Source organism: Caenorhabditis elegans, chromosome IV (genome assembly GCF_000002985.6).
Source record: "Caenorhabditis elegans chromosome IV".
Lineage (NCBI taxonomy): Eukaryota > Metazoa > Nematoda > Chromadorea > Rhabditida > Rhabditidae > Caenorhabditis > Caenorhabditis elegans.
In genome coordinates this window covers 5661005-5685115 of record NC_003282.8, presented here as the reverse complement: position 1 = coordinate 5685115, position 24111 = coordinate 5661005, and the positions used below count along the sequence as shown (strand labels likewise).

At 34.1% G+C, this 24111-nt stretch overlaps 6 protein-coding genes and 29 non-coding genes across 37 annotated transcripts; 18 read left to right on the top strand and 17 right to left on the bottom strand.

The window, feature by feature from the left end:
* Positions 1 to 388: 388 nt before the first annotated feature.
* On the bottom strand, positions 389 to 1932 carry C55C3.6 (the record flags this gene model as incomplete). Of its 2 annotated transcripts, NM_171348.4 has the most annotated exons (7): positions 389 to 518; positions 622 to 759; positions 863 to 957; positions 1016 to 1116; positions 1241 to 1518; positions 1605 to 1693; positions 1853 to 1932. In NM_171348.4, the coding sequence occupies 7 exons, from the start codon at positions 1899 to 1901 to the stop codon at positions 444 to 446; spliced, it is 825 nt and encodes a 274-aa protein (NP_741407.1). The 2 variants fall into 2 exon arrangements, with proteins under 2 accessions (NP_741407.1, NP_001293810.1); NM_001306881.3 differs by lacking the exon at positions 1853 to 1932 and having other exon boundaries at positions 444 to 518; positions 1605 to 1676.
* Positions 1933 to 2468: 536 nt separating this feature from the next.
* Positions 2469 to 6287, top strand: C55C3.7 (uncharacterized protein). The gene is made up of 5 exons (NM_001027929.4): positions 2469 to 2554; positions 3021 to 3166; positions 3668 to 3951; positions 5080 to 5247; positions 6052 to 6287. The coding sequence occupies exons 1-5, from the start codon at positions 2477 to 2479 to the stop codon at positions 6267 to 6269; spliced, it is 894 nt and encodes a 297-aa protein (NP_001023100.2). The 5' UTR covers positions 2469 to 2476; the 3' UTR covers positions 6270 to 6287.
* 21ur-6773 lies at positions 2757 to 2777 on the bottom strand. The gene has a single exon (NR_054441.1).
* 21ur-9935 lies at positions 4421 to 4441 on the top strand. Its single transcript, NR_054440.1, has one exon.
* 21ur-14298 lies at positions 4662 to 4682 on the top strand. Its single transcript, NR_054439.1, has one exon.
* On the top strand, positions 4663 to 4683 carry 21ur-9642. The gene has a single exon (NR_054438.1).
* 21ur-9257 lies at positions 4879 to 4899 on the bottom strand. The gene has a single exon (NR_054437.1).
* On the bottom strand, positions 4880 to 4900 carry 21ur-10223. Its single transcript, NR_054436.1, has one exon.
* Positions 5902 to 5922, top strand: 21ur-10528. The gene has a single exon (NR_054435.1).
* A 684-nt stretch (positions 6288 to 6971) lies between the features above and the next one.
* Positions 6972 to 8958, top strand: C55C3.4 (Tyrosine-protein kinase). The gene is made up of 7 exons (NM_068445.5): positions 6972 to 7129; positions 7176 to 7280; positions 7330 to 7704; positions 8009 to 8242; positions 8293 to 8577; positions 8629 to 8736; positions 8782 to 8958. Exons 1-7 carry the CDS (start codon positions 7064 to 7066, stop codon positions 8902 to 8904), a joined length of 1296 nt encoding a protein of 431 aa, NP_500846.1. The 5' UTR covers positions 6972 to 7063; the 3' UTR covers positions 8905 to 8958.
* A 591-nt stretch (positions 8959 to 9549) lies between these two features.
* 21ur-7837 lies at positions 9550 to 9570 on the bottom strand. Its single transcript, NR_054434.1, has one exon.
* A 466-nt stretch (positions 9571 to 10036) lies between these two features.
* 21ur-7103 lies at positions 10037 to 10057 on the top strand. Its single transcript, NR_054433.1, has one exon.
* Positions 10058 to 10580: 523 nt separating this feature from the next.
* srd-5 (Serpentine Receptor, class D (Delta)) lies at positions 10581 to 12483 on the top strand (the record flags this gene model as incomplete). Its single annotated transcript, NM_068444.4, has 4 exons — positions 10581 to 10773; positions 10826 to 10906; positions 11714 to 12140; positions 12196 to 12483. Exons 1-4 carry the CDS (start codon positions 10589 to 10591, stop codon positions 12481 to 12483), a joined length of 981 nt encoding a protein of 326 aa, NP_500845.2. The 5' UTR covers positions 10581 to 10588.
* Positions 10929 to 10949, bottom strand: 21ur-14461. Its single transcript, NR_054432.1, has one exon.
* Positions 10932 to 10952, bottom strand: 21ur-10161. Its single transcript, NR_054431.1, has one exon.
* On the bottom strand, positions 11256 to 11276 carry 21ur-8560. Its single transcript, NR_054430.1, has one exon.
* 21ur-11182 lies at positions 11259 to 11279 on the bottom strand. Its single transcript, NR_054429.1, has one exon.
* A 416-nt stretch (positions 12484 to 12899) lies between the features above and the next one.
* Positions 12900 to 12920, bottom strand: 21ur-11840. Its single transcript, NR_054428.1, has one exon.
* 21ur-6129 lies at positions 12903 to 12923 on the bottom strand. The gene has a single exon (NR_054427.1).
* Positions 12924 to 13390: 467 nt separating this feature from the next.
* Positions 13391 to 13537, bottom strand: T19E7.23. Its single transcript, NR_054426.1, has one exon. It is a non-coding gene; the product is annotated as an Unclassified non-coding RNA T19E7.23 (non-coding RNA).
* Positions 13538 to 14086: 549 nt separating this feature from the next.
* Positions 14087 to 14107, bottom strand: 21ur-8345. Its single transcript, NR_054425.1, has one exon.
* Positions 14108 to 14433: 326 nt separating this feature from the next.
* Positions 14434 to 14454, top strand: 21ur-11931. Its single transcript, NR_054424.1, has one exon.
* Positions 14455 to 14609: 155 nt separating this feature from the next.
* Positions 14610 to 14630, top strand: 21ur-9870. Its single transcript, NR_054423.1, has one exon.
* A 224-nt stretch (positions 14631 to 14854) lies between these two features.
* 21ur-10371 lies at positions 14855 to 14875 on the top strand. Its single transcript, NR_054422.1, has one exon.
* Positions 14876 to 15612: 737 nt separating this feature from the next.
* Positions 15613 to 17569, top strand: T19E7.6 (SCP2_2 domain-containing protein). Its single transcript, NM_001038343.7, has 3 exons — positions 15613 to 15746; positions 16564 to 16722; positions 17359 to 17569. The coding sequence occupies exons 1-3, from the start codon at positions 15621 to 15623 to the stop codon at positions 17446 to 17448; spliced, it is 375 nt and encodes a 124-aa protein (NP_001033432.1). The 5' UTR covers positions 15613 to 15620; the 3' UTR covers positions 17449 to 17569.
* Positions 15811 to 15831, top strand: 21ur-11263. Its single transcript, NR_054421.1, has one exon.
* Positions 16097 to 16195, top strand: mir-4815. The gene has a single exon (NR_054420.2). It is a non-coding gene; the product is annotated as a pre-microRNA mir-4815 (primary transcript).
* Positions 16539 to 16559, top strand: 21ur-11078. The gene has a single exon (NR_054419.1).
* Positions 16991 to 17011, bottom strand: 21ur-7722. Its single transcript, NR_054418.1, has one exon.
* Positions 16995 to 17015, bottom strand: 21ur-12138. The gene has a single exon (NR_054417.1).
* A 1071-nt stretch (positions 17570 to 18640) lies between the features above and the next one.
* T19E7.25 lies at positions 18641 to 18708 on the bottom strand. The gene has a single exon (NR_054415.1). It is a non-coding gene; the product is annotated as an Unclassified non-coding RNA T19E7.25 (non-coding RNA).
* On the top strand, positions 18641 to 18708 carry T19E7.22. The gene has a single exon (NR_054416.1). It is a non-coding gene; the product is annotated as an Unclassified non-coding RNA T19E7.22 (non-coding RNA).
* A 1469-nt stretch (positions 18709 to 20177) lies between these two features.
* On the top strand, positions 20178 to 20401 carry T19E7.29. Its single transcript, NR_101919.1, has one exon. It is a non-coding gene; the product is annotated as a small nucleolar RNA T19E7.29 (small nucleolar RNA).
* Positions 20402 to 20690: 289 nt separating this feature from the next.
* On the top strand, positions 20691 to 23975 carry bec-1 (Beclin homolog; the record flags this gene model as incomplete). Of its 2 annotated transcripts, NM_068443.4 has the most annotated exons (7): positions 20691 to 20797; positions 21305 to 21403; positions 21450 to 21751; positions 22298 to 22372; positions 22419 to 22575; positions 22770 to 22979; positions 23591 to 23975. In NM_068443.4, 7 exons carry the CDS (start codon positions 20699 to 20701, stop codon positions 23774 to 23776), a joined length of 1128 nt encoding a protein of 375 aa, NP_500844.1. The 2 variants fall into 2 exon arrangements, with proteins under 2 accessions (NP_500844.1, NP_001368359.1); NM_001380239.1 differs by lacking the exons at positions 20691 to 20797; positions 21305 to 21403; positions 21450 to 21751; positions 22298 to 22372; positions 22419 to 22575 and having other exon boundaries at positions 22809 to 22979; positions 23591 to 23776.
* T19E7.24 lies at positions 22006 to 22228 on the bottom strand. The gene has a single exon (NR_054414.1). It is a non-coding gene; the product is annotated as an Unclassified non-coding RNA T19E7.24 (non-coding RNA).
* Positions 23976 to 24111: the final 136 nt, after the last annotated feature.

The following is a 24111-nucleotide window of genomic DNA, read 5'->3' as shown; positions in this document are numbered from 1 at the left end:
CAGTCAAATTTTGAACGGTGAGAGAAAATGGTCTCGATTATCGATTTTTTGTAAATGTTGTCTATTAAATTCGACGAGGAAATCAATACTTATCCATTTTCAGCTTGTTCAAAAAAGTCCCATGGAAGTTCCAAAAACCTAGTTTTCTTGAAAAACCTTCAAATCATTTAAATGACTTTAAACCTTTAAATGATCAAAACGTTTCTGCAGAAACGTTTTAGTCATCTACATAAAGGTTTTGTTAAAATTGTTGCCGATTTAAACAAACAGAGCCAAAAAAAACTAAAATTTTGCGGTTGAAACCAAAGATTTCAGTTCATTATGACGTCACTCCTCCCTAAAAAAACTCCCGCGTCTTCTAGAGATCACAAATAAGAAACAATCAAGCTCGAACTAAACATTTTTTATTCAAAAAATTCTAAATAAAGTTCAATCTAGCCTTCTCAATCCTCTCCAAACAACTCCGACAGCAGCTCTCTTGTCTCGAATAGAACACAACCTTCCGGCTTCATTTTAACCTAAAAATGGATGAAAATAAATAAATCGTGGCGAGACCTGTTTTTGCAACGCGTGGCCTAAAACAATAGTAAACTCTGCCACGCGATGCAGCAAAACACATACACGCTGATCTGCCGGCGCCACCTTCGATTTTTCCGATTCAACCGTTTTCACGACTTTCCCGTTTCGACTGAACTTAGCGTCATGCTTTTCGCAAGCTGCCAGAATGTCCTTTTCCACATCTTCCATAACCTTCTTGTCCTGAAAAATGGAAAATACTTTGAAAATTGCGCTCGAGCATATTCGCTCCACCGAACAGCGCGAGTTCAATACGGCAGAGCGCATTTGCAACACGAACTCATACCTTTCCATCATCCACGTTTCCCTTATACTTAATCCCTTTCGGATCGAAAATCATATCGGTGGCGGCTGCTCGAGAAACACGGTCGTGAATTGCAGCTGTAAAAAATTTGAAGGTTACAATTAAGCGCGCTTGCATTGCTGTTAAAAAACTCACGATTTCCGAAATCTTCAATCGTAACATCCATTTTATTGCACTCTTCAGCCTTCAATACAATGAGCTGTGCTTGCAGTGGATCGTCATTTGGATCGCTGGGTCTGAAAAAAACATGAATATTCGTAGTTAGATGTAAGTTAGATATAAAAAATCAATTTTGTAATTTTAATTTTCAATATTGACTTTCTTGTCAATTATCGATTTTCGTGTGCTGCCGCCACTCACGTCGGATCCATCGGTTTCAAAGGAGCACCTTCCTTATTGCTCGACTGTGATTTCTCCGATTTTGTCTTTTTCGACTGTTTCTTCGAATTCGCTTTGCCGTTTTTCCCGTTTCCAGGCGTTTTTGGCTTTCCTTCAACCTGTTCAGCTCCATTGCCAATTCCAGATTTCTGCATTTCTGACATTTGTGGATTTTGGCGATTTACCGCCGCCTTTCCCGCCACCGCTCCCGCCGTCGGTTGTACCATCGTCGATTGTTCGAGAAGTTGTCCTTTTGAGCTCTGAATTTGCCCAAAAATCGATAATTTCATTTAAAAAAAGCATGAAAAATTGATAAGCGATTTCTTTTAAAAAAACCAATAATTACCGTATTTTTCTCCTTCTTCTTTTTTCCGCATTGCACGACAAATCCAACGAACATGATAAGCCCGATGAACATTTTAATTGTTACTCTCGCTGCAAACTATCTATTCATTTTTGCTGAAGCCTTTGACTTCTCGTCATAATGCAGAAATGAGGTGTGAGGCTGGCAGGTTGGAGGCAGGCGTCAGGCTCTGAAACAGCGCCTGCATCCCATAGAAGCCCTAGAAAAATCAATATCGCGGCTCAACTCACAGAACTTTGCGATTTCGAAATCACTAAAAACTCGACAGAAATCGATCATCGTCGGTTGACAAAATAAATAATATCAAACTGAATTTTCAAAACAATCGATCCGGTCAAGATTGTTATCGATTTTTTTTGTTGTTATACAAAAATTTTCGTTACGTGAATATTTAAAATTCCAATAAAAATTTTTTTTCTTCAAAACCAAACACCCAAAACTTTTAAAACTTTACAAATATACTCATTCATGTCTGAACAACATTATAAGCATTTTATCGTAGTTGTTGCTGTTTGATTGGTTTTAAGGATAGAGGATGTTGAATATATATTAGGACCAAAGTGTCGTAGAAACATTTCCGATTTTTTGATGTTTAACATAAAAAATCGAAAAACGAAAAATTTTGATTTTTCACATATTTTTAAGACGGAAAAATTGAAAAAAAAAACTGTCCAAAAACTGGAAAAGTGTAGAATTTTTTCCAGCGAAAGCTCAAAAACTATGAAAAGATCAGGTTCAATTCAAAAATTCGGAACAGGAAAAAAATGATGTCTGATCTGAATTTACATAACAAAAAAGGTAAATCTTTATATTTGGTCATACATCAACCAAAAATCAGCACTTTTTTATACAAAATGTATAGAACTTTAAAACATTTTTCACTATCTCTGTTTTTATTCTGTAATTTTGAATTTAATTTGGCACAACTTTCGGTTTGTTTTTACTTCAAATGGGAAAAATTCGGCAAAAAAATTCTCTTTGAATACGCAGAGTATGAAGTCAAACCCGCGACAATTCTCAGAAAGTTGTGGCAATTCATCGAAACTTTTACTAGCATTTGTTTTGTAAATCTGAAATATTTTAGAGTTTTTTATATGATACACGGTTGTTTTCGGTGGTTTCAATATTTTTGAAAACAAGACTTTTCTGAATGCATCGTATGTATAGAGCGTTTGAGTGTTTTAATATTGCTGTGAAACAGTAATTTTTTAAGCAATTCAAAATAATGTAAAAAGGTGTATAGATTCCAAATTCTTTGGTGGATTTTCTATAATTATACGCAAAACATTCTCAGTTAAATAAACTGCTTGAAACTGGAAAAGCTCAATAATTTTGAGTAAGAATCATCACTCATTTTTTCTAGAGTTAACTTTCAATCAGATATATTTTTGTTTTCAGACTTGCTCCGGAACCGGTTGTCCAACAAATGGAGTATGGGGAGCTTGGGAAACAATTGGTGATAAGGCTTGTGATATGGAATGTGGAGGATGTGGTACCCTATTTCAGACAAGAGACTGTATTAGTGCTCCTGTTTGCAATTGCACGTAAGTTTTCTAAGTCTAACTGCTATGGGACCTCTCCATTTGACCCTTACGATTTTTTTCATAAAAACCTAATATTGCTACAAGACTGTACACCAGAAAACCTATGTTATTACATTTTCATCGTCATATCCAAAAAATTGAAAGCAAAACAGCAAAAAAATTAAAAAATACACTGATCATTTTTATTTGATGTTTTTTTTTTAAATTGTTTCATAAAACTCATTTTTACGAAAAGCATAAAACAGTTTGAATTTGAAATTACGTTTAATTGTGTATTTTCGTAGTGTATTTTTTGTTGTTCACATTATGGAAATAACTGGAAATATGCAAATGCCCGATTTTTCACATTTTCTGATCTTTAAGCCCGAATTTTCTGCACGCCTCTGGCACTTCTTTCCGGCATCACATAATTAAATTTTTGGTTACTGTAGGATATACCGCGTTGGTATGATTTGAATTTTTGTGCTATAAATTTTTAATTCATCTTTGACTCAATTACAGAGGACCTTCCAACAGAAACATCGGTTGTAATAATGTTGCATGCAAGTATCCCACTCAAAAAACCTGTTGTCCTCCATTTGTTCCAATGGTTCTGAATGGTACCCAAGTGTGTGGTCCATTACCTAAAAATATTGAGAATTCTGCGTGTTGCCCACAAACTGCACTAATGTCCCAATGGACTGGATGGCAACTTCAAAATTCACAATGGGCGAGAACAAGAGACTGTCTTACAGTATCAATTGGATGTCCATGTACTGGACAGACTTTAACACAGACTCAAGCAAGTAAGACATATAACTGAAGGGTTTGGGAGACTACAATTAACTGAGTGTTTTTACTTTTAAAAGTGAAAATTTAAAATAATGCGTAACTCGAAGAATAAAATAATAATGGTTGAAACAGTAGAAAATTGAGAGAACCGGAAAATAATTTGAAGATTTTATTTTTCTATGACAGTACTAGGAATTGGTTTCACTATCAGAATTGTATTAAGGGAGGAATAACCGACCATAAATTGTTTATCTTTATTTGACTAAAAATGTGCTAAACTGAACGAGTTCTGTAATAAAACTTGCCAAAGTTTCTCAAGATTCTTTTATGGCGGTTCAAAATTCGAAAAAACTGGGGTAATTTTTAGCTGAAATTTTGTTTCGTAGTGGTTGAAACTATTTTTGAACTAAGTATCATTCTTTATTTCACATTTTAACCGTTTCTCGAACGTTATTTCATAAATAAAGACACATTTAAAGCCAATAGGTACCCTGATATGATCAAAATACACAATCAGTTCAGCACATTTATTGTCGAATTAAGCAAAACAATTTTCGATCGGTCAGTCCTCCTTCAATTTTTAAGGAAAATGGAAACTAAATTCTTAAAGTATTTTTAATACTGTCACAGGAAAAAAAGAACATCTTCAAATTGATTTCCGGTTTTCTGAATTTTCTACTGTTTCAACAAACCATTATTATTTTCAATGCTTTTATTTACTTTATTCTTTCGGTACATTCTTTATTTCATATTTTAGTCGTTTAAATCATATTATTCCGTTGTTTAATGATATTTAAAGCCAATAGGAAACCAATTTTGATCACATTGGCTTGAAATGTGACTTTATCTACGAAATAGCAGGCGATAGACGACCAAAATTTGCAAAAAAGAATTATACTAGTTCTTTAGTTCAAAAAATATTTTGGACCACTACTACGGGAAAGGGACAATGAAAGCTGCAAATAATAATAATATTGGATGATAATTATAATGTTTCGTTGAAACAGCAGAAAATTGAGAAAACCGAAGAGCAATTTGAAGATTTGTTTTTCGGAGAGAGTACCAAGAAATAGATTTCCGAATTTTATTTTGCATTTCCCCTAAACTAAAGTAACAGTACTCAAAATTCATTAAATGTTCAGCATGCCCTTGTGCCCAACCTTCAAATGCTACTTCTGCATGCTCTAATCTTGCAATAGCCACGCCAATTTACTACCGTCAACTCATCATTAATGATGCAACTGGAAGTGCTGACCTTGTACTAATTGCACAGAATCAAGGAGCTGGAAAGATATATTGTAAAGCGTTGAGTGAGTTCTTAGCTCGATTTTTTTTTCCGTGACTGTACTTTGAAAAACATCATGATTCCAATCCAAAAACCTTAATTAAGGATGGGGAAAGCAAGACTTCCATAAATAACCGAACAATCTCCATCCTTAAAACCTCTCAAACAGCAACATCTATGATAAAATCAAAGGAGTTATTTGTGATAGGATTAGAAAATCATTAATAAAAGCAGAAGGAAAATTAAAAAGCTGAAAACAGAATATTATGAAATTATACAATTGGAACAGTAATTTTTTTTATTTGTTGGCAAATGAGTTATACCATTTCAAAAGTTGAAGAATTGGCATTTTTTTTTGGGGGTTCGTACCTTTGGCAATTCTAAAAATAACTCAAAAAGTCCACATAAAAAAAATTGGCAATTTTTAAAACTTCATCTGCCTGAATATTTTGAAAAATCTAAAACTTTTGACGCATTTTATTTAATTGGCTTAAAATTGAATCAAATATTATTCTTCTTTCAAGTTTATTTTGAAGTTCATAACCTTATCTAAAATGATTTTTTCACAAAACTATCTTTTTTGTTAAATTTTGATTAAATTTTGAAAATTGTTATGACTTTTTAAAAGTTTTGCTGTTTTAGAGGTGCCTTAAGTTTTTATTAGAATAACTCAAACTGATTTGACTTGCAGTTTCCACCATTGGACGTTTTGCATGATTTCAAAATATGGATTTAAATTTTGGACATTCAACTCAGTTTGAATAAAAAATCCTATTTAATATTTACTTTATCAGTACCCTAAAGTAACCTTTTCAACATGTCTTTACAGCTGACGCATATGGAAGTGCACTAGGCTATGAAGGCGCAATGCTGATGATGCAAGAAGTATCTGGCCAATGTACAACTGATACGGTATTTGGTTGTGCCAAAGGAACAGATAATGCTAGACAAAATGCAACATTCACTTGTGATGGATCGACTGGAAACTGGATTTATGATTTTACTGGAAAACAGATTGTCGGAATTGTACAGGGAAGCTGGAATTAATCTTCGTGAATAAATATTTCTTCATTTTTTGAGCGTTGTTTTGAGATAATCTGTTCAGAATCAGGGATGGATGGGTGGCAAACCGACTTTTTTTGCAAACGGCGAGTTCGGCGATTTTTTCGGCGAATTTTCGGCGAATTTTAGGCTAATTTTCGGCGAACTCGGCCACAACTGTTAACATAGATTTCGATGCAAAGTTTACATTTGTTCCGACCATTTTTTGACTTTTCAACAATCTGAAAAGAAATGAAACCGATTGTACTCGTCCATCCAAAAGCTAACAGATTGTGCTCGTATTACTCGGTAGGCAAACGCTTACCGAGTACCTTCTCCCCACTCTTTGTCCAAAAAAACACTAATGTGGACAAGTGGTAGGCAAACCTTAGACAATCTCGGCGGAAACCCGCCACAAATATTTTATCATTCAAAATTTTCTCATAAAACAAATGACACATAAGATTCGAGTTTTTAAATCTAAACAATTGTAGATTGCGTCCTATCGATGCGCCATGTTGCTTATTTTCTTTGGCAACCCATATCTCAGTTCTTGTTAATTTTACCAAAAAAGTTTCAACTACAAAAGGGTAGATATGTTTCTGAAAAAAGTGAAAAAAGTTGAAGCTAAAACCATTTACGTGCAAATCATAATTTTATCTCTGCCCTAGATCTCCAAAAATGAATCAGTCTCAGAATTCGGAATTCAGTATTTGATATAAATCCTTGCATTGATCGTGTCCAATCACACTTTGCACAAGCTTCGTTAGATCTGAACAAGATTAAAACAAGCTTATATCATGACTGATAAGGATCTACTTCACCAAAAGTACTATCACGGATTGCTGCCGAGAGAGGACATTCAGGTGAGTTGTGGTACTGATGGTTATTCAGACTATTGTCTTGCTTCAGGAGATGCTTAATAAACCCGGTCAGTTCTTGCTCAGAACATCGGAACCCGTTAAAGGAGAAAAAAGGCAGTTCGTGTTGTCAGTTGTAGGTGAAAAGAACACTAGTGTTAGTGATTATCTTTCCCGGGATTCCAATTGAACTTATTCTTTTCCAGGCTAATCACTTTGTCGTTCGTGAGGCTGATCACAAAGTCTACGTTGATAAGATTGGCTTCCCAACAATCATCGAACTCGTCAATCACTATGTATCGACCAAAGAGAGTTTCTCGACCAAGGATGGAACTGTCAAGGTTGTGCTGAAGCATGCTGTGGAGCGTCAGAAATGGGAGCTGTACCATGAGGATGTGGAGTTGACGAAGAAGCTTGGAGAGGGAGCATTTGGAGAAGTATGGAAGGGGAAGCTCCTGAAGATTCTAGATGCAAATCATCAGCCTGTACTTGTCGCTGTGAAGACTGCAAAGCTGGAGAGTATGACGAAGGAGCAGATCAAGGAGATTATGCGGGAGGCTCGATTGATGAGAAACCTTGATGTGAGTTTGACGTGAAAGCCTTATGATTCTCGGAATAGTCTTTCTCTGTTTGGATAATTTCGGGCCAAGCTGCTGGTTTAAAGCGAACGCTAAGTAGTAGTAGTAGTAGTAATGCATCACAGGGCTTCAAAGAAGTCATTGTGGATCCACGTGGATTTAAGGAATCTGTGGGAAGCTGTAAAGATTTTCCCTGGGTTAAAAAAACCGTAGTCTTTAATTTCCTCGTAGTTCAAAAGCTTGTAATTAGTTCAGAAATAAACACATTATATTCCCCTGTTCTCCATTTGTCAATGATTTATTTCAGCATATCAACGTCGTCAAATTCTTCGGAGTAGCAGCTGGCACGGAACCTCTTTACGTGATCATGGAGTTGGCTGATGGTGGAGCACTCGATTCTGCTCTTGGGAAGCTCCATTTCCCTATGATCAAGAAGTACGAGTTGATCTACCAAGCTGCCAATGGTCTCGCCTACATCCACGAGAAGAACTTGATGCATCGAGATGTGGCTGCTCGTAACTGCCTTTATGGTGGTGGGCAGGTACTGTTGATTCACCTAGATGCATCTAGAACTTAACAAAATACTTTCAGGTCAAAATCGCTGATTTCGGATTGTCCCGTGAAGGTGCGGATTACACGATGGATCTGAAAAAGAAGGTACCAATCCGTTGGTTGCCTCCAGAGACCATTCGTTCGGGTCTTTATACTCCAAAGACTGACGTCTTCGCTTTTGGAGTGATGGCATGGGAAATCACCGAGGATGGGAAGGAGCCATATCCAGGATTCAAGGTTATTGAGGTGGCAATGAAGGTTCTCCAAGGATACCGTATGCCGTTCAGTCCGGAGGTTAACAAGGAGTTTGCAGAATTCATCTTGGTAAGAATCAATTCAGATTACTGTAGTTACCGTAATCCAATATCTTTTCAGACAAAATGTTGGCCGGAAAAGTATGAGGATCGTCTTCCAATGAAGGACATTTGCAAGTGGATGAAGTCGTCTGTCAAGGCTCAAGGAGGAGATACTGGTCCAGGCGGAGTGAGTTTTTGTCAAAATGTTTTAAATTCCATGATTTTCTTACAGATGATGTCGAAGTTTGGCAAGAAAATTAAACGGTCAAACTCGCGTGAGAGCAAGAGCAAAAGCTCGACAATGACGGCTGCACATGGGCATGATCAAGGTGCAATGACAGCCATTGAGAAATAGTGAACTTTCTACATGTATTATGCATAGTTTTGAGAATAAAGTTCATTGAGAAAAGTTTTTATTGAATTAAATAGTGGATAACTCATATTCACCGTCCAGTGGAAGTGTCAATGTTCCGTCCAATCACAGTTCTTCTGCCAGTTTTAATGGCCGTTTGGCTTGTCCAATGCAAGCCCGTTCGTTCGTCCTGGAATTGGAGACAGATTTGCTATTGAGAATCTTCAGTGCAAACTTTGGAGAAATTTGATCTTTTTGTACAAAAACACTGGCAATAAAGTAATCACCCATCCGATTCTCGGATTCAACGTTGGCTACAAATCGGAAGTTCCGTTGAGCGATGAAGAGAAGAAGAATCTTGCAGCAAAGGTTGCTGCAAGTGCCAGCGCTACGCCTAATATGGATATTTATGAGAAACCTTTGATGGAATTAGTCCAGGATGCTTTGGAAAATCCTCACGAGGAAAGCAGAAGTGTCCCTGTGCATCCACATTATGCACTGAAATATTATCAATACGTTGTCAATTGTACATCCATCCAATTCCGCCTGAGACGATCTGTGCATTGAGATATCAATTGAGTTATTTTGAACTTTATGAAGTCAAACCTCTGTATACTTATATTAAAAAAAATAGTGATTGGAAAAAAAAACTTTGATTCCAAACATGAAACGCTTCACAATATTCTTACACTTTTTTCCAATCTTATTGAAACAGTGAAATCTGTTAAAAATAAAAACAACAAGCGACGAGTACAATCTGTTTCACAACATTGTTCAGACCCGTTTCAGAAATGTTTTTCAGCTGTTTAAAAGGTATAATAATTGAATTCTAAAATTCCAAAAATTCCGCAATTTGAAAAAACCCTTATCAAAAATTTACTCATTGCAGATGCTTAATGGAAATAGTCTTCCCTTCTTTTTGTCACTCCTTATCGAAAATGATTTCTTCATATTTTAAAAGTTAGACAGATTGATTTTGTATCGAAAATAACCGTTTCGAGACACGAATATATTTATTGAGCACTTGCAATGATTATACATACTTGCATTGAATACATTTTTGATAAATGGTTTTCACAAAATAAATCTGTTTCACACAATTGTTAAGTATATTGGACCGAATTCGCTGCCTTGGTCAGAAAATTGCTATGAATATCAGACGAGGAGGCTGAAAAGTACCATGTTCAGATTGCTTATTTCTGGATTTCTAGAACGAGTAATTAGAGTTTCTTGTTCCAAGTCCTATCCTGATAGAAATATTTTGATGGAGTAACAACAAGTAGCTCGTCTGCCTGCTACAGACTTTTCGAAAGTTTTGCTCATTAGCTGTTATTGTATAAATGTGGTAACCGGTACGTTGATTGCTCTGTTCATCATTTTTTGTACCGACTATATTGTCCATAATCCAAATGGCAGAGCTCTATTGCCTGAAGCTCAAAACCCAAACTTCCTGAATATTAATCTGCAAAGATTTATAACGTTTCACCGTTACCATTGTTCATATTTTCTTCATGTGACGTCCATTAACACCTACATCCTTTGTACTACTTATATTCTTACCTAATATTTTATCCTTAGGCTACAACTCGTGATATTTACCTATTCCCTTTATTTATAAAACTACAAAAGATCGGGAAAAAACTATAAATATGACTCTAACTGTTATAATTCCCTCATTCCAAAAATAATGTCTCTAGTTTTTGTGATCTTCCACAGTGTTCTTTCTGCAATCGGATGTGTTTTGAACTCAATGCTTTGCCACGTGGCTGCTTGGAAAAGTCCAACTGTTATTAAAACATATTCAATTATTACTGTAAACTTTGCCATTACTAATTTGACAATTTGTGGCGTAAATTTTATATTGCAGATGAGGTATTTGGATACATTTTATACTTTTTTGGGATTAATAAGTTCAAGTGTTCAGAATGGTTCCCATTGAGAAAACAATGATTTTTGTGTCATATGGGCCGTGCCAATGGTTGACTGACAGAACTTGTTTTAATTTGTAAGTGTGTATAGTATAATTACTAAATTGGCTTCTAAAATAACTAATAATAATTAAAATATTCTTACGCTTTTCAAATCATGTAGAAACAGTAAAATTTGGTAACAAAGCACTTTTTTTTCTTTGTAGTTGAATTTCACTGTTTCATTTTATTTAACTTGAGCATTAATTTAAAAATCTACTTTCTGAAAAGATTTGTTATGCATTACTGAAGCTAATGTTCTGGCGCTAGTATGAATTTGCACATTTTTTGTACATTTATTGCACAATATGTACACATTCTGGTGTGGTAGAAGTACCGAAACGAACACGGTTAAATATTTGTACTTTTTTAAAACCTTGGTTAACAAGGAGAACGTTTAAGACAAGAATAGTGATATAAAACATTCTTACTTTATTTCAAATATTTTAGAAACAGTAAAATTTATTTTTTTTTAAAATTATTTTCTTCATAGTACAATTTAGCTGTTTCATTCTTAATATGAACAAATAGACAAACGAATAAAACATTTATTTTTATTGGAGTTCAATGATTCTGGTACGACAGTATGAAAAAACTGTATTACATTTTAAATACAAATATAAAAACCAGAGTTTCACTTCAAAAACAAGTATGCAATTTACTAACAGTTATATCAATAAAAGAGTTTTTTGTGATAATTTATGTTCTGGCACAGAAGTCCTAACAGTTAGGAAAAGTATTGAATAAGCGGTGAAATATTCATGTACCGCTTTTGTAGGTTCATTTCAGAAAAATATCAAAAACCTACTTTCAACATCTCAAAACTTAAAAGTGTACTTTTTCAGATACAGTGTTCTTGTCCATGTCTACACCCATACAATATGGCTTCTTCTGATCTCATTCTGTTATCGATACTACGTAATGATAAGATCTGAGCCATCAAAACGTCAAGTAGAACTACTTTTGCTCATTATTTATCTACCTTCATTTATTCAAATGATTCTCTTATTTTTTGATTTTACCGATCCTTTGATTCTTTTGGATATTCAACAGAATCTAGTTCCTCAATACAATTTCACAGATCTTATGATATTTGGAGTTGCCGATAGTACTTCCTTCAATGCAATGTATTCAATCGTCCACGTGGCTGTTATGAGTACTCCAATTGTGTTGTGCATTGTGGTTTTGAGGAAGAAAATATTGAGAAAGATGGAATTTAAAGGAGTTCAAGTAAATGCAAATACGAGAAGCTTACAGTTACAGCTTCTTCGAGTAAGTTATTATTAAAAAGTAAGATGAAAAATTAAAATTCAAACATTTTTTGCAGGCTTTAACTTTCCAAGCAGTAATTCCGGGCTTCTACTTGATTGGAGTTGCCAGCTATTTTGTCAGTCGACTCGAAATCTACCGTGATCCATTTTTTGAATATTTAATTTTCTCCGCGTTCTTATTTGTTCCCGTTCTAACCCCAATTTCTTCGTTTATTTTTGTGACCCCCTACCGAAAATGGTTCCTGAAAACGTGTCACTGGAGGAATTATCGTGTAGAGTCTGAAAACTATGATACAAAAGAAGATACTCATGAGACACGAGGACATACAGTTTCAGTTAGATAATTATCCAAGACTGATTTTTTTTTGTGAAACTCTTATAGCCTCGGCAATTATATTATAAATAGTTTTGGGTTTTGAACTTGAATCAAAACTCTCAAAATCTCAAAATCTAATAGCATAGTTTCATTCATCAAGTTTCAATCGGAAGCACTTTCACAACAACTAACTCAAAACCACTTCAGTCTTGAGCTAATTTAAAGGTGAGCTTTTTGATATTTTGCTTGAATATTCTAAATTAGAATATTCAAGCAAAATATCAAAAAGCTCACCTTTAAATTAGCTCAAGACTGAAGTGGTTTTGAGTTAATTCTAAACAAGCCCCCAACGACCAAACTTCATGATGAGAAATTAAATAAGTTTTTCAAATTTTGTTATGGTTCGTCAAATACTTGAAAAAATTTAAATTTTCTCTCTATTTTGTAGCACAAATCAATCCAAAATTATCAGAACTGGAAAAAAATAAATGGTAAAAATAAATATTTTGAAACAGTATTTATTCGAATTTATTGTTTTTCATGATCTCGCGCATTTCTTCTGTAATATTTTTGCCTGCAAAAAAAATGATATTAATAGAAAAAATCGGTTCTAACTACAGTTTTATTTTTCAATTTTTTAAAATTTGAACTTGATTTATAAAAGATATTGAAATAGTACAGTATAGCTTCATAAATCAATTGCTGTCGTGATCCTTGGAAAACTGGAAGAACTGGAATGAATCCGGCTTTTCGGAACGGAACTTTTTAAAAACTATACACATTGTTCTGCGTCTCGTTCTTTTTTCCCCCAATTTCCCGCATAAATCATGTGTCCTTTTCAATCTCATTTTCTATTTCAAACTTGTGCCATGTCTTGGCCAGCCAAAAGAATAAAAAAATTGTCTTCGAAATGCAATTCATTTTTGTGTGAGTCCCTGTATGTTTGCGCATGTACTATTGTTCTTCAACTTGCACATACACACACTCGCCGCCATTTTTTGTCTAAATGTGCTGGTGCTCCGTGTTCTTCTTTCTGTATTTGTCTAACAATAAGTATCCTCTATCAAATCAACACTCTCTAACTGTTCGGTTTATTTATATTTTTACTTTCGACCTGACTCTTCAAAAAGAGTTTTCAGTTAGTTACCACAAATTTTTTTTTGGGTTTTCTCTTTTCTCTCTCAATTGTTCAATGAGTCACCATGTTTAGGTGGCCTACTAATCCGTCGGAATTTATGCAAACATTCAATCTTTTTCCATGTCAACAACCATTTTTTCACTCTTTTTTCATCATGCATTCAGTCAGTCAGCTATTCACAGTTCCATGTTTATTTTTGCTCCTTTTCATTTTTTTTTCTGATTCTGAGCAAAAAAGCGTAACGTCGAGAATTTTCGTTATCTGGGAAATAGGCCTTGTAGGCAAAACAATGCCTGCCTGCGTGAATACACCTTGTATCGCTTAATTTCTAACTGTAGAATAGGCATGGACTATCTCCATTCATTCGGGTTGTAGGTACAAAAGTAGGCATTTTCTATCTGAGTTCAATTTCCACGAAAATTCTTCCTTTTTTTGATATTTCTAGAAGTTCACATAATTTTACAAAAATAAAAATACAATGCCGCGGGCTAGAAGAAAGTAGACAAACTATAAATTAAAAAACAACCGTTTTGATGTCATTATACCACTAACGTGAAACAGTGGAAATTTTCGAACGTTCCAAAATCAAGTTATTATATGAAAAGGCAGAAAATGTTTTAAAATGTTCTCTGTAGATTTTATTCGTATGTAGCAATGTATTGGCGATCTGGTATACCTGAAAAACTCTACCATGGAAATCCACACTATGATAGAAAACATTCAACATTAAATTTTTAATCTGAAAAAAGTTGTTCATGTTGTAAGAAATCTGCACACAAACGTAAATAATTTTCAGTTTCAAGAGTGTTTTCAAATTTCGCAATAGATGCCCAAATCTAGTTTCAAAATCCCATGCACTTTGTGTTTTAGTAGAGCTATTTTTATTTAACTTGACGAAACATGAACATTTTAGTTTTTTGTGTAGGTTTTCAGGTTTTTTTTCAAATACTACACTTTTTAATGTTTTACTGTTTCAGACAAAGTAGATAATTTTCAAACAATGTTTTTTAATGTATTGAAGCTAATTTATATCTCAAAAAATGCAATTGTAAATAGACGCCCACACTTAATCAAAGTATCAGAGATCGTGTTTACTTTGAGATGGTTTTCACCAATGTGACGTGGCAAAATGATTTATTTATTTATTTTTCGTTATTTTCACAAGATGCTCGAATTGTGAAGAATTAAAATGATGTAGGGTTTGAATTTTTATTACTGTTTCAAACATTGTTTGAAAATCAATGCGTAATTACTATTGCGTTCTCGGCTTTTTTGAATTTTGAAGTTAGAAATTTGCAAAATAAGAAATCAGTTTATGCTTCCAAAAATTGTGGTTTTTTTTTCTGGATTTTTAGCTATCGAAAATTAAATAATATATATTTACATCAAGAATACAAAAGAATGCAACTTTTTATAAAGTCGAGGCTAATTTTTATATTTAATTTCAAACATTCTAAAAACCCTGGAAACTCTAAATATTTACAAAAATGTAAATAATCGAGTGTGATTTTCTGTGACAAATCCTTCCTTCCAATTCTCTTCTTTTCAATTTAAAGTGCGGTCACTGCCACAGACATCTCATTTTTCACCTCCACAGCCTCCCGGCGGTCACTATTATTCCGATCCTATCTCATTCACTTTTGTTTCAAAATATTTTTACAATGGGTTCTTCTTTTTGCCTCATTCTTTTATTTTTGTTTTGTGCTTTTTATGAGTCATTCCTCTTGAGATGTGATTCTTTTTTTTGGAATGTTTACCCGTTGAGGTACTCTTTGAAACTGTTATTATTACTTTTCTTAACTTTGCCTTGTGATTTCGAATATAAAAGATACGTTATTCGTGTTTCTTGTTGACAATAGTTCATGCTTATCACCGTCCCATTTTTATCAGTTTTATCATTTTATTATCAAATTTAAATCAATCTTCTTCATTTGTTCCTATTTCTTATATTGAAATCTCAATTAATTGAAGTCCATTAGTCTATATACTTTCTTTTAATTCAACTAATGGATTCTTCAGCGACTAAAATGTTCCGAGAGAAAGACGTTTCGACACGACTCATTCGACCGACTATCACTGAAATTCACGTGGATAAACTTGCACTTTTTGTGGAAAGATGGAATCACGATTGGGAAATTGATGCAAGTATTAAGGTAATTTTAAAATTTTACTGTTTCAGAATTTTCGTTTAAAAAAGTATCACGTGACGGACAATGTTAACTGTGGTTCAACTGCCAAAATATTTTTTCGTAATTTTTAGAACATTTTCTGGAATATATTAAGCATATTATGTCTTGCAAGCTGGTTTATACCGATTAATCTTGGAGAACTAAGTATGAGTAGTTACTTCGTTTAATTAATAGAACCAAAAAGTTTCAGATTTTTCAAATTTCTGGTAAATAGCCAAAAAATACGGACTTTGTAAAATTTCAAGTAAACTTGAAATCCTAACTTCGTCGTATGTTCCTCGCATATTGGTCATCTCTCCTTTTTGCAATTTCGGTTGCCTCGTTCGTCGTATATTCGTCGTATATTGCGTCGTACATTCCGGACTTCCTTCTAAATGTATGAGCAAAATGCGAGGAATGTACGATGCGAATTGCCGAGATAGTCATGCAGATAAAAAAAACTCTGTAATGTTTTAATTAATTAGAAATACATAATAAATTATAAAATTACAAGAACAATTTTTCGGTCAATTCCCAAAATTGTAATAAAGGAAAGGCTTTTTTTTTAGGAAATTTCAAAAAATTTGTTTAAAAATTTTCGCTGTGATATTTTTCATTTCAGTACACGCAAAAAAATAGTAGGAAAAAACACCTTCTTGTGACTTTCGATCAAATATTTTTGCAGTCGAATAAATCAAAATAGGTTTAGTAAACAAATTCGAAAAAAATTACTGTTTCAACAACATTTTAAACACTTTCACTAGAAAACATGGCTACTGTACTATGTATTCATTATGTCCAGATTTTCGACGAAGGAATTGCACAATACATGCTGACTGATGTTGAATCACATTACAAATATTTCGCGGCATTAATCCTATCCAAACCAAGTTTGCGGTGCCGAATTGTTAAAGAAGAGCCAAGAGATGAGTTGGAAGAACAGGAGAACCGAATTATTTTGGTGAGACAAAATTAGGTATTAAATTGACAAAAAACAACTAATTTCCTCCAAAAAACCCCCTTTTTTGAATCAGAATCTCCCAAAACGTTTTTTTAATTACCTCCACGATGAGAACTGCAAAACCGATCCACGATTTGCTCCGACCGCTTTTGAAACAATCAAATGAAATGAATGGAATTCGAAAACACTGATCGGTTTTGCAGTTTTAATCTTTTAGAAAACTTGTGATGAAAGATGGGTCACAATTAAACATACAATGAAAATTTAGTCCCGGGAAGACGTTAAACTATTAATAAATGATTAAATCGAAATTGATATAAAAACTTGTTGAAACATGAATTTCATTTTTTTTTTAATAATTCGCACTTTCTGCATTTTGTCAATTTGTAACATCTGGAAGCCTGCCGAGTAGACACAAAACTGCCTGCCTGCCTTTAAAGCTACCTACGCCTGATCCGTGCCTACTGGCAATTATTGGTTTTTTCCGAAGGAAGAAAATTAGAAATTGATAGTTTAAACTGTTACAACTCTATACATCGGATATTATGAAAAATTTAAATCTGAGGCGGTAGGCAGGCGTGTAGGCATGTAGGCATGAGAAAAAATTTTCGCCTATTAAAATAAAATAATTTCCAGCTCGGCGGAGAAAAGCTGAATACAGAAAGCCACGGAAGTATCGAATTTCTAAAAAATGTACTGCACAAACGTGGATATCGATTCGAATAACGACAATTATACATGTTCCCCAATACACTGATGAATAACTAATGCACGTCTCTTGTCTGTACCCTCCTCAATTTGCACCCCCACAATGTTTTATTGATTAAAAAAAAGAATTGTTGAGAACCTTAATCACTGATGTTTTACCAACAACTTTTTCATATTTAGCCTGTTTATTTATTTATTCCGGTTTTCTCGTTCTCTCGTATCTCCATTTTGCTTTATGGCACGGCCTTATAACACAAGTTGAGACACACTTGTGGATGCCGACGCCCAGAGGCCCAACAAACTGAACGCCAGTACCGACAGGCACCGACCCCCAGGCATTGGAAAAAGCATGAGAGAGTTAGACGCCGAGAGATAGAGACAATGTGTCTGCGTTTCTCGGAATTTTCAGATATTTACTATTTACATTGACCTGTTCATGAAAAACTGACATTAAGCAATTTTCAGATTGCATTTTTTGCTTAAAATGATATAAAGTTGAGAACAGTTTTACAGGGAGGCCCTGTTATTGGACTGGGTCTTGCAGCGAAATGTTGTTGTTTGTCTGTAGAACTTTTACGACAAACCAAGATGTTTTATTTCTAGTTTGAAAGTATTTATATTATTAATAAATAAAATAAATTTATTTCAAAAGTTTTGATGGTCTCTAAAAGATTAGAACTGAACAAAAAATTAGTAAAAATGCTCTTTATTGGAAAATTGTCTAATTTTTTTCTCTTTTTTCTGTGCAGCTTTTAAAAATTATCGAGCAAAATTGAATAAATTTAAACTTAAAATTAAATTTAAAACTTTCCAAATACAGTAATCTCTGCGTTTAAAGGCGCATGCGTAATAACGGAGCATCGTTTGTTCGCGCCGCAAACAAATTTTCTTCGTATTTTGAATTTAATTTTGATTTTTGGCCTAAATTTATTGTTTTTCTTCATTTTTTCTCAGACTTCATTGATAAATTGTTGTCACATTGTCCAGAGATCCGATCAGATCGGCGTAAAGCTCAATAATAAGACAACACGGGATGTTGACTGGCCACATGATTTTTTTCGTCGCTTTTTCTTCTCCGATGTTCGTTTTCTCTCTATTTTCTCTAATACATCTGTTCGTTGGTGACCCTCAGAGAAAAAACAAATAGGTAATGAACGGTTTTTTCTCAATATCTCATTTCTTGTGACGAAAGCGTTCGAAAAAAAAATCCATTCTCAAGTACGTATAGTTACCGATGAAACAGGTGACTGGTACCACTTCGAATTAGCTATAAAACTGAGACAACAGTGCCTGTCATTGAACGAATTTTTTTGGGCTTTATCAGTAAGCTCGCTTTTGAAACTGATAATGATACGTCAGCGTTCTGGAACATTTCGGAAAGTTTATCGGCGTTAGGAATAGGTAAGAAATATTGTTTTCCTCGTGTTTTAACACCATGATAGTATACTCAAATAGTTTAGTCTGCTGTGAGTTTTTTGAATAACATTTGAGAAATAATTTCTAGATTTTTTAGCAAAATGACCTGTGGCTTCATGTTTTTCCAATACTTTCCTCACAATTTAGTGTCAAAGTATAGAAAATTACTTTATTTATCTAAAAACACATTAATTTCAGTTAAAACATTTGCAAAAGTGAATGAAAATTTCCTGAAAGGCGCCAATTGCCGAAAAACGAAACTCGATAATCTTCAATTTTAAAATTTTTTCACTGAATTAACTGTTATTATCAGATAAATCAAGTGATTTTATTTTTTTAGAGTAATCTTTAATGGAAAATTTGGCCATTTTGTAGATTAGCCAAAAATAATTTCACTATTCATCTCTATTATCTCCATTTGTATCAAACATTCCTCTTCTACTACTTTTAATTTCAAAAATTTATTTCCTAACAACATTGCGAAATAAAATTGAAAGCTAAACATCCAAAGCCTGATTTTTTCCACAAATTTTTAATTTTTCTCAATTTTGCTGTCAAGTAAAAGGTAAATCATACTACAGTGATACTTTATATAAATCACCTGTAGACTAAATATATTGTTCGAATAAGGAAAACGAGACGGACGGGAAGATGGAGAGAGTTAGAGAAGTTGAGATATGCGTGTGTATAACCGTAGAACATTCGAGCGTTGGAGCGCGCTTTCGCAATAGTCATCATTTATTGGCAACGAAGAAGATGTCTCAAATCAAGAAAACACCAGCTGTTCGTCTCAATGAAAATGACCTTTCTGGCTTTTTGTCTCTGTAGTGGAAGTGTGACGATTTTTTTAAGCTCTCTTGACTGGAACCTTGTGACTTTGAGAGGCTTTTGCTTTTTGTTCTTTGTATTTTTCTACCTTGATTTTGAAATTTTCGAAAAATACCGAATACTATACTATGACACTGATTAATTTATCAGTCTTATTTTTGATTTATTTATTGCACCATGCTGTTATACATTTTTTAATTAAAAATTAATGTCAAAATATAGAAAATCACTTGATTCCACTGAAAAACTTTTATTTTCAGTTGAAACATTAAAAAAAAGCGCTTACAAAAGACATGGAAGAGAAATTGCCACATTTTCTCGGATGTTTCACCGGGAATAAATATTAATTTTCAGATAAATCAAGTGATTTTCTATATTTTGACATTAATTTTAATGGCAAATATTTTGGAATAACATAGTGCAATAGATAATTTTGTAGAAATTCCGATAAAAGATAAATCTAAAAATACCCCAAGTTGTGTTCTCCGAAAAAAGCACTAACAAACAGTGTAAAAGTGCAAGTCAATCTCCGTCTCTTTTCCGCTCGTAAAAATAGAATCTATCCGCGCGGACGCGGCGCCCGTTCTCCGTCCATCCGTCTGTCGACTACGTAATCGCTCAGTGCCTTCGGTTGACTTTCATTCCTCACGACACTCACCATACGGCCTTGTCTGACCACCTCTCCATCGATTTATTAGGGAAACAGTGGGCCCAACATTTGATTCGAAAAATTAGACTTCAGAGAATTGACCATCTGCTCTTCCCTCTCTCTCTCTTTCTTTCTTTCGCAAGGTTATTGACTTAATCGCGGTTTTGTGATGAAAATCGATGTCATTAATGATTTTTTGTGACTTTTGTGATGTTTTGTGGTCGAAATTGTTCCCTTCAAGTGAACTGGTAGTTGAATTTAATGCCAAAGTTTGTTGTTATCACTCATCAGGTCATCATTCTTTTCTTATCTATGAAATTTGCTTTTTCTTGAGTCGAAAACATTATTTTATACTAATTTTTTGCAGTGTCAAACATGACGACCCAACGAAGCCATATTTGTCTAAACTGTCAGCATCCGTTGAGGTTGGATTTCACACAAAGAAGGCCAGATTCAGCGGATTCCGAGAAAAAAGTGAGTTTTTTTTTAATTTCTGAGAACTTTTAAAAAAATCCTAAAGGCGCACGGATTTATTCAGATTGGTCTCGGTGCGCAAAAAGTTTATGGTAGTCTTTTTTCAATCTTTGCGGCTGCTTCGTTCATTTCCCTAACATTTTTCAATGAAATTACATCATTTTTAGCGTATTTTGTCGTTTTGATTTCATTTTTCTGGAAAAAAAAAACTTTTTAATTCAGTTTTCAAAGTAACAACTAACGTTGCTTTATTGAAATTAGGTGTTTTTTCTATTTGTCATGTTTAAAAATTATATAAACCTGATTTAAAAACAGGTGTTAACAGAAAAATAAAAAGAAAACAACAAAATTCTCTAAAAAATAAGGTTTTTTTTAAAAAATGCCTAGAAAACTACAGTAAACTTTTTGCGCGCGCCGATACCCATCTGAACAAACCCGTGCGCCTTTAAGAATTTATTTTAAAAATTGATCCCAAAAATGTGTTTTTTACATAATATCAATTTTTAGAGCGAAACAGTTATCACAGAAGCTCTGACTGGACATTCTCGAAACCTCATGAAGCTCATCTCGGATGCTCAATTCCCATCTGATGCTCCAGTTTGTAATGTTGGTTTTGAAAATCCTTGCTTTATATCAAAATCTTTTTTTTCAGGATTGCTCTGACGCTCTTCGAAATGAAATGGATGCTCAAGTGGCGACACTCGATGATGAAATCAAAACCTATCAGACTTATATAAATTATTTGAAAGAAAACCATCCGACAACGTCGATTCCGGATTTAAAAGCTAAACTGCAAAATGTTTCCGATGAGGAGAAGGAGCTGGAGCAACAGTTGAAGAAATTGTTGGCTGAGGAAGAGCAATTGGATTTGGATCTTCAGACAAAGAGAAGGACTGCAGAAGCGGCGTCAGAAAAGTCTGGGGAATTGTGGAAAAAATACAGAGATAATTTAAGGTAAGATTACTCGAAAAACTTCTGAAAAAGCCGCGAAAAATCGAGAAAAAGTAATTTTCTCCCTAATTTTCGAAAAATTACGCAAAATTTCGAAAACCAGGTGGAGAAGTATTACGTTTTTGGCCTAAGTAACGCTATTTATTTTCGATTCTTCTCCAAAATAGCCTAAAACTATCTAATTTCGTAATTAAATGCTCTGAAGCTTTCTCAAAAAGTTTGTGGTTGTTCAAAATAACGCAAAACCTACTAATTTTAGCGTAAATCTCCAATTTTATCTTTTCCAGCTATTGAAAATTGACTTTTACTTCTTGATTGTCTTATTTTGCTTTTTGTCCCCTTTTCGTCGATTTAGATACATTTTAAGCCGAACTTGGCTACTTAGCGGCTTAAAATGAGCCTAAATCAACGACATAACGCGGATAATTGGACAAAATAAGACAATTATCAAATAAACATTGACTTCCAGAAGCTGGCCTTTTGGAATCGGAAAAATCCGAGTTTATTACATTAAGTTCAACATGATCCTCTTAAAACAAGAATTTCCAGACAAGTATTCGAAGATCAGGACGAGCTTCATTCGCTGGAAGCCGAACGTCAATATGCAGAAGTTCAGCATAGAAAGTGAGCTTTTCCTGTGATTTTCTGATTCTCAAGATTCATATTTTAGACTAACAGACACAAATGTTCTCGACTTGTGCTTCCACATTTGGGTTGATGGAATTGTTGGTGAAATCAATGGATTTCGGTTGGGATATTTAAAAGATGCTCCAGTAGAATTTACAGAGATCAATGCAGCTCTAGGACAAATTGTTTTGTTATTAGAGGTGTGTGTGTGACGTCATTATCTAAAAAGTTCGAATCTAAATCGTCGGCCTTGAAATTCAGAAATTCATAGATTTACACGTTTTTGAATTGTCCCTTCTACTCCCATCACATCCAATCTTCTTGGGATCATTTCCCCACCCTTCTCACTCTCTATTTCTCTCAATTCACCGTACTATTTCTCTCTTCACTTCAGATCCTGTTGGAGCGTATCGGCGTACAACATCACGAACTGATGCCCGTCGCCATGGGTAGTCACTCGTACATTAAGCTTCGTCGTAATGGCATCGACATGGAAACGTACGCATTGTATGGACAAGGAACTCCACTATCAGGATCATCTGGAATTGATCCTGGAATTCGTCGATTCTTGCAGTTGCTCGAGTTTTTGTTGAAAGAGCTCAAGGTTTGTGGGAAAATATGTTGCCGTTCGGAGTTGGTTAAAAAATTGGGAGTTTTCTTGAAATCGATCTCTGTACAGAATAAAAAAGACATATCCATCAAAAATAAGTATTGTGAATTTATTTTCGTATTACCCATTTGCAAAAGTTTATGCGATTTCTGCTTCAAAAATACAAAAATAGACAGATTTTCTGAACTTCAAAAAAATCGTGCACCTTTAAGGCCTACTGTAGTTCCCAACTCCCATTTTTCAACCGATTTACGTTAAAAAGGTATAAAACCAACCCAAATCTGAAAGAAACTAGTGAAAAAGAGTGATTTTTCCTAGTTTTCCGCCCGTTTCTACGAAATTTGGCGTGTTTTTACATGTTTTTTAATAAATTTTATTTAAATAATTGGGTGAACACTTGAGGAGTTGGGAAATACCGTAGGCCTTAAAGGCGCACGATCCCTTATGAGTTTGAGTAAATCGGGTTTTTTAAAGTATTTTTGGAGCAAAACTGTAAAATTTCACATCTCGTTAAGAATGGATTTACAATATTCATTTTCCGGTATAAAGATCGATTTTATAATTTTTTGGTTTCAGAAACACCCTAATTTTTATACATTTTTCAGGATCGAAACAAAAATTTCAAACCACCATATCAAATTCATGCTGATTCACTGGTTGACAATGGTGTCAAATACAATGCAGTTATGACACTCAACACAGATGTTCGATGGACTCGTGCAATGGCTCTAATGCTCACAGATCTCAAAGCTGCGTGTGCTCAATGCGATGCTCTCAGATCGCCTATTTAGTGATTTCACGGGATCAAATGTAGAATAACATTTTCAACGCTAGAAATTTTTTTTTCAATTTCTCAGGGACGCTTCTTTAAAAAATATTCAATTTTCATTGTGATTTCTAGTTTTTTTTTTCAAATTTTCTGCTGGAATTCTGCCTTTTCCCCAAACTTGTACCATATGTAAATATATTAAAAGTAAAGATTTTTATTGCAGTCTTGTGGAGGAAATTTTGTTATTTTTTGTTGATTGGTTTTGAAACCAATTCTGTTATCTAAAATTTGAATTTTTCCTAATTTATTTTCTCTTTCTTGTTGCTTTACTTGGTTTAATGATTATTAAAATTTTCT

Excerpts from the sequence above, each read along its gene's own strand:
- C55C3.7 (NM_001027929.4), top strand. The coding sequence starts at position 2,477 with ATGTATAGAACTTTAAAACATTTTTCACTATCTCTGTTTTTATTCTGT. Across the intron at positions 2,555-3,020 it reads TTAATTTGGCACAACTTTCG|ACTTGCTCCGGAACCGGTTG; the intron begins GTTTGTTTTTAC and ends TTTTGTTTTCAG. Across the intron at positions 3,167-3,667 it reads GCTCCTGTTTGCAATTGCAC|AGGACCTTCCAACAGAAACA; the intron begins GTAAGTTTTCTA and ends ACTCAATTACAG.
- C55C3.4 (NM_068445.5), top strand. The coding sequence starts at position 7,064 with ATGACTGATAAGGATCTACTTCACCAAAAGTACTATCACGGATTGCTG. Across the intron at positions 7,705-8,008 it reads GATTGATGAGAAACCTTGAT|CATATCAACGTCGTCAAATT; the intron begins GTGAGTTTGACG and ends GATTTATTTCAG. Across the intron at positions 8,578-8,628 it reads AGTTTGCAGAATTCATCTTG|ACAAAATGTTGGCCGGAAAA; the intron begins GTAAGAATCAAT and ends ATATCTTTTCAG.
- T19E7.6 (NM_001038343.7), top strand. The coding sequence starts at position 15,621 with ATGTTCCGAGAGAAAGACGTTTCGACACGACTCATTCGACCGACTATC. Across the intron at positions 15,747-16,563 it reads AAATTGATGCAAGTATTAAG|ATTTTCGACGAAGGAATTGC; the intron begins GTAATTTTAAAA and ends CATTATGTCCAG. Across the intron at positions 16,723-17,358 it reads AGGAGAACCGAATTATTTTG|CTCGGCGGAGAAAAGCTGAA; the intron begins GTGAGACAAAAT and ends AATAATTTCCAG.